Source organism: Phaethon lepturus, unplaced genomic scaffold, assembly GCF_000687285.1.
Source record: "Phaethon lepturus isolate BGI_N335 unplaced genomic scaffold, ASM68728v1 scaffold18874, whole genome shotgun sequence".
NCBI lineage: Eukaryota > Metazoa > Chordata > Aves > Phaethontiformes > Phaethontidae > Phaethon > Phaethon lepturus.
Genome location: NW_010532828.1, coordinates 5,570 through 12,305, shown reverse-complemented (window position 1 = coordinate 12,305; position 6,736 = coordinate 5,570). Strand labels below are relative to the sequence as shown.

Sequence of the window (6,736 nt, the reverse complement as noted above, 5' to 3'; positions counted from 1 at the left end):
GCCGGGAAGGGAGAGGCTGCAAGGCTGGATTAAGGGCCAATCTATACAGCCCCTGGTGTGTGTGGGGAAGGGGGAGGGCTGTACCTGAGCTTTGGACTAACAGGAGTTTTTACGCCTGCCTTGTTAAACTGAAATGGAGAACCAGGATCTAGAGAAGGTACGAGCGTGTTGGAGTCCAGAGCATAGCTTGGGAGAAGCAGCAGATGCGAGCGCAGCAGAGGTGAGCAGAGCGTTCAGTAGCTGGGCTCTTCTCATCTCTTCGCTCTAGCCTTCTACCCGAGACTCAGTTTACATTTCTCCCTTGCGTAGGGAAAAAACCCCCACATTCCCCCTAAAAGCAGATGTTTCCATGCATTTCTCCTCCCAGCCTCAATTTTCCATCCTCTGCTTCAACTCCTGCAACAGCCCCTCTCCCCATGCTCCCGGGGCCCTTCCAGCCCCACTGCACCTTTAGGTCTGCCTGCGGCTGAGCTCCCCGAGCCTTCAGCGCAGCACTGGGGCGGGATGGGGAGACGGTGAACATGAGGGACGGGAGCGCAGGCACCAGCACCTGGGCAGCCTGTGCTCCCACAGCACCCTCCGGTGCCAGGCGCGCGCGGGTCCGATACAGACAAAAAGTGCCCGCGGGACTGCGTTAGTCCTGATTGATCCTCCAAAAGCCAGCCCCTGCCTCCTCCCGCCATGCCTCTGCATTTCCTTCGACCGCTTTAGGGGGCTTCACAGCTCCCGGGTTCACCGAAGGTCTCACTGGGATGCGACCGCATCATACCTGCGTGGTGGATGAGCCTGTAGGAGTTGTTCTCCAGGGAGATGTTGCTGATGAGGGTGAAGTGGAGCCCGTAGTGGGTGACTGTGCTCAGCGTGGCAACGGACAAGCCCAGCAGCTGGAAAAGAAGGTTTTTAGGAAGGGATTTACAAGGCAGCAGCTCCTGCTGAGAGCACACAAAGCTTTGAGGTGTATCTGGATACTCCTGAGCCCCACGCAGATGCAGACCGCCTGATCATCCAAAGACCACTGTGCGTACCCCAAAATGCACATAAAAGGACAAACCCCAGACACTTGAACATACTAAATCTCTTTTTCTCTCTTGCATAATGAGTGCACGTGACACCGCACGGCCCACGGTCTCTTGGCCAGTGCCCATGGATGAAATTCCCACCACGTGAAGAAAACCCAGCGGATCGATGCCCTTGCAGCACACCCGCGCAGGCCCACCCCGCTCTGCAGAGTACGCACGTGCACTTATGGGGGCTGCCAGCTTCCACAGCGGTTTCGGGCAGGGATGATGTTCCCTGCTTTGCTCTTTGCAGTGCGAGTCCCGTTGCCCGCTGTTGGCTCTATTTCCTACTGTAGAGCGCAAAGAGCCGAGCCTTGCGCTACTCTAAGTCATCTGTGCTGGCTTCTGCCTCCGCGACATGCTGCTGGGCCATCCGTGTTTCTGTCCCATCCCTGAGAGCACTGGTACGCCCACGGGTTGACTACCAGCACATTACCCTCCGTGTCGCCCAGAGCAAGTCCAGGTGGTGGAGGAGGAACATTTCTAATGGCCCCTGGCTCTAGGGCAGGGCTCCTTGCAGCACAACCAGTGGCAGAGCTGGGACGGAGGCACCAACAGCGGGACAGCTAAAAACAGCTCCAACTCCAGTGTAACAAACCTGGAAAATACGAGATGTGAAGCCACTCCTAGCTCCTAAGATAAGGTTTCATCATTTTGTGCCTTTACAGTACAGAAACTCAAGGCAACTATCCCTGTGTCAAACGTGACAGTCCGGTGTCAACATAATTCCCACTGTATGAAGTTTTCTAATAGCTTTTGCTGGAGACTTATAGTTTCAGAGACTAAACACATCCAAACAGTAGCATTTGGATATTAGGAAAAATTTCTTCACCGAGAGGGTGGTCAGGCATTGGAACAGGCTGCCCAGGGAGGTGGTGGAGTCACCATCTCTGGAAGTGTTCAAAAAACGTGTGGATGTGGCGCTTCAGGACATGGTTTAGGGAACATGGTGGCGCTGGATTAATGGTTGGACTTGATGATCTTGAAGGTCCTTTCCAACCTTAGTGATTCTGTGATTTTCTCCTTATAAATAACCTAATTTGTGGCACCTACTGATCCTCCATGCTGTGCACTACTGCGTATCTCGGCCCACGCCCAGCAAAATGCTAAGTGCAGCACCGGTTAGCTCAGATTTCTGAGAAACACCAGTGTTAAAATCCTCCCAGCAGCAATAACGTGATTCTAGCTATCCATGGTGGCTGTGCCTTAACATCTCCTCTAAAAATGTTTGGTACCAATCCTCCTTTGATTTCCTCCAAACGACATACTTTTTTATTTGGAAGAGAGAACAACGTACAGCCACTACAGCCAACGGTTCTTAAATGTTGAAATTTGGGCAAACTATAAATTTCACGTGTGGCCCAAAAGAAGGTATTACCTTTTAATTACTCTCTTTCCAAGCCACCAACCCTCTTTGAACTAAATATGGATTGTTATTATTTTTTAAGCTTGCAAGTTTTGATGAAGTCAAAAGGCAACAAGCACGTACAACTCAAAAGCATCCAAGAGAAGCCTTCCCCGGCTTCCCCCATTTCCCACCGGCTCTAACAGCAGATGCCAAGAAGCTCCGCTGGAATTTGCTTCAAAAGCAGCTAAAAAGGATCCCTAGAATTGCTTTCGCTTTGCGGTGCGGGTCCACAGGTCTCTCGCACGTACTTCCCTCGAAGCCTTGCGGTTTTGTATCCTCGCTGATCCCACCCGCAGCTGACCACCCCCACAGCAACAGGCGCGACTGCAGCCGGTCCATCCTCCCTCTCTTCCTCCACGGAGACAGGAGCAAACATCTTTTCGCTGAAAACCACCCATTCTGCCGGCAGCGACCTTCCTTTTCTCCTTCAAGGCGGCCGCCGGGTTGTGAAAGAGCTGCGGCGGCGTGACAGCCCTGAGAAACCAGAAGTCTATCAGCGGAGGAGGGGGCGATGCTGGCGGCTGCGATAACCGCCCAGGGCGCAACGATAACGCGGGCAGTTGGCTTTGCTTGCCCTCCGCCCGCGAAAAACAGAACGTGGGAAAACCTCTCCGAGCCGAGACGGGAAAGGCAACCAGTCACCTCAATTCTGCAGAGACACCCCCCCCCCGCCCAACCCTGCCTGCTCACCATGACACAGAGGCTGGTCACCAGCAGCTGGCACTTGGTGGTCCTCATCCCGCACCTCAGTCCCATGGCTGCTTGTCCCCAGAAGGAGCTGGCAGTTGGTCCCTCCAGCTCTTGATAAAGCCCGGGTTTCCACCAAAAGGAGGCATGGCCACAGCGGGGCCTCTCGGGAAGTGTAGTCCCCACCACGTGCCGATGCACCTCCTCCGGCCCGATTATTAAATCCTGTTTAGAGCAGCCGCCTTCTGCCCGGGCTCTCGGTGGGCTGCCATCATCTCCGACACTCAGCCAGCTGGGAAAGGAGGAAAGGCATGCAGAAAAACAGCCTTTCACAGAGTTCGGAGCAAAGCTCCTTAAAAAAATTTTTTAAACTGTTCAATCAAGAGTCAGTATCAAAATACTCTGTTTTTCACTTTCACTGGGAGGTAGTTTTGCTTAATGAACATTGTCACTAACTATCTTTTTTTTTAAATCTGCATAAATAGTATCTTGGGAAAAATTTAGGAAAATGTTATTTAGAAAAAAATAACCTGTTGTTTAAAGAAGACATCAAAACCCCCAAACAGATGTGCTTAAGAGTCTTCCCTCCCCATTTAAAAACCACCACATGGCAATAACCTTTGGCAGAGACTCTATTAAAACTTCTATTTGCAGAGGAGGGGAAAAAAAAATCCCCTTGGTAGTATTTTATTCAAGAAAATGGCGATATGTAAATATAAACCCCTGCTCAGGAGACTCTCATCGTCCATGGACGTTTTGACTCTGTCCTTTCCCCTCTCCTAGCACTAAAGACCCCATGGACCCAGGGCTACAGAAGACTCAGGTGACTGCTGGATGTGTATTTCCCCAAATAAAATCGCAAATAAGCCTCGAGAACAATCTAGCCAAAGAATGACTGAGTGCCTTAATCATCCTTAGTTTTGGAGCTAGACTGGGGGAAAAGAGGTGAAATAGAAGAATAGAAAATAGTTGCACTCCCCCCAGGTGGCAAAGAAGGGGGGGAAAAGGTAAAACCATCCCACATCAGTAGCTGTAGCCACAGGAAAATAGCAAAGAAGAAAGAGGAGGGGACAGAAAAAAGGAAGGAAGATGCATTTTGTAGAGCAAAGAGAAGCAAGAGAAAGTGAGTGCCACAAAATTGTGTGCACAGGAAAAAGCATGTCATGATTTTCTGACTACATCGCCAGCTTTCTTGCAAGCTTTCTTACAAAACGTCTTGGTTGCAACCTCCTGAAACACCAATGAGAGCTGCCACAGCCGTTTCCGAAAACAGGCGTCCCCCATGGCTCGTGGGTCCCTGCCCTGGTGAGGGTCCCTGATGCCCAGTGGGAGACACTGATGTACCCACGTGCACACAGAGACCTGCCTACTCCAGCTGGCAGCTGGAAACCACCTGAGAAAGACCAACAGATGGACAGCAGAGACGGAGAGTGCAGTCACTTAGGGAAGTGATCGTGCCCCTGCACTCGGCACTGGTGAGGCCACACCTCAAATACTGGGCTCAGTTTTGGGCCCCTCACTACGAGAAGGACGCTGAGGTGCTGGAGCGTGTCCAAAGAAGGGCAACGAAGCTGGTGAGGGGTCTGGAGCACAAGTCTTATGAGGAGCGGCTGAGGGAACTGGGGTTGTTCAGTCTGGAGAAGAGGAGGCTGAGGGGAGACCTTACCGCTCTCTGCAACTACCTGAAAGGGGGTTGTGGTGAGGTGGGTGTTGGTCTCTTCTCCCAAATAACCAGCGATAGGACAAGAGGAAATGGCCTCAAGTTGCACCAGGGGAGGTTTAGATTGGGTATTAGGAAAAGTTTCTTCACTGAGAGGATGGTCAGGCATTGGAACAGGCTGCCCAGGGAGGTGGTGGAGTCACCATCACTGGAAGCGTTCAAAAAACATGTGGATGTGGCACTTTGGTGGTGTGGTGTTGATGGTTGGACTTGATGAACTTAAAGGTCTTTTCCAGCCTTAACGATGCTGTGATTCTGAGAGCAGTGGGGGAGAGGACTACAGAGAGAAGGGAACAGGCTGACGAGGCAGCTGATGCCCGGCCACCCATGCCCAGGAGGCAGGCCCCCCAGGGACAGGCGAGGTGGGGAAAGTGCCTTATAAAACGCTGCGGGGGCATTAGGACTGCATCCGAACGCAGAGCTGTTAGCATCCGTCATTTCTTCTGGCCCTACGGGACAGATGGTTGTGTCATCACCTGGATTTTTAAAGGCTAGGTCCACTGGGTATAAAGGCAGCAGGGTTGGTCCACAGGTGGAGTTACAGGTTAAATCTGGAAGGGTTGCAAGAAGGTACGAAGCGCAGCTCTGCGTGTAAAACCAGCTGGGGACGCCCAAGCCCGAGCGACGGCCAGTTAGAAGCGAGGGCGCAGCCGTGGCACCCACCGCCAGCGCGCCCGGAGCCCGTGTCACAGCGAGGGACAGGAGAAAAACCATGCAGCCCATCTCCATTTTCCCCTAGACCCCGGTTTCCTCCCCCAAGCCTAAACGCATGCCACCGAAGGGAGACCCGTGCAAGGCCAGATCTCACGCTAGAGGTCCCCACAGGCCAGCAGAACCCCTTCCCGAAGGCCGGGATGCTTCAGCTGGGCTTTCGGAAGGGATGGGCCGCTCCCTTCCCAGTTCCACAAAGGTCTCCTCTGTCCCTGCGAGAGCCTCGCACCTCACCGCACGACCACCTAAGAGGCCACAAAATCGTCATCTACGCCCCCTGAAAGAGCTCCTAGTCTCTCCACAAAAGATGCTCTACCTCCTTTTGTCTCCAGCTATAAAAATGGGCATCTCCACTGCCTCACCAGGCTGGGGAGTCTGTAACTTTAAAGTCTGGAACTTTAAACACCTGGGTTTAAACAGATGTTTCCTTTGGCTCGGTTGCAAATGCCTATTCCTGGGTAGTTTGCCCATGTCCTCTGATGCTTCTCTCACCTCCAGCGCTCAGCCTTCGTGCCCGCTCCCTCCACGAGCTGCTCTGGCACTGCACTGGGGTTGGGGGTGGAGGGATTTTCTGCCGTTTCTCTTTCCTCCATCTTACTCTATATCCCAGACAGGTATGGCTTGAAAGATTTCTGGTTGGGGCAGAACATACGTGAATCTCTAACATCAAAAAAATAAAAAGAGCAAAAGTTACTCCCCACCCCACCCCCCCAAGAAAGTCAATAGTAGGAGCATTAGCAGAGCTGGGATATTAAGAGGTTGGGCTCTGAGTGAGGCGCATTGGGCACATGCAAGGGCACTGCCGAAGCGAGCGCAGGGGCAGCACACGTGCTCATCTTACCTGTGGCCGTTGAAACAGGGTTGTATTAGGTTTGCATGGCAAGGTTTTTGTAGCCGGGGGGCTACAGTGAGAAGCTGCTAGAAGCTTCCCCTACGTCCAGGGCTTAAAGATGGACCCGCTGCCGGCCAAGGCTGAGCCCATCAGGGACGGTTGGTAGCACCTCTGGGATAACAGAGTTAAGAATGGGGAAAAAAAGCTGGGCAACTGCAGCCAGAGGGAGGAGTGAGAATACGAGAGAGAAATGACCCTGCAGACACCAAGGCCAGTGCAGAAGGAGGGGCAGGAGGGGCTCCAGGCGCTGGCGCAGAGAT

At 52.8% G+C, this 6,736-nt stretch overlaps 1 protein-coding gene across 1 annotated transcript in view; it reads right to left on the bottom strand.

Moving 5' to 3' along the window:
• The window catches only part of TSPAN32 (tetraspanin 32), a gene marked incomplete at its 3' end in the record, with an annotated part of 10,470 nt that extends 7,266 nt beyond the window's left edge, over nucleotides 1–3,204 (bottom strand). The window contains exons 1-2 of the mRNA XM_010284991.1: nucleotides 3,157–3,204; nucleotides 770–884 (exon numbers count right to left, since the gene is read on the bottom strand). Coding sequence (XP_010283293.1) covers nucleotides 770–884; nucleotides 3,157–3,204 — 163 coding nt within the window. The remainder of the gene's footprint in view (nucleotides 1–769; nucleotides 885–3,156) is intronic.
• Nucleotides 3,205–6,736: the final 3,532 nt, after the last annotated feature.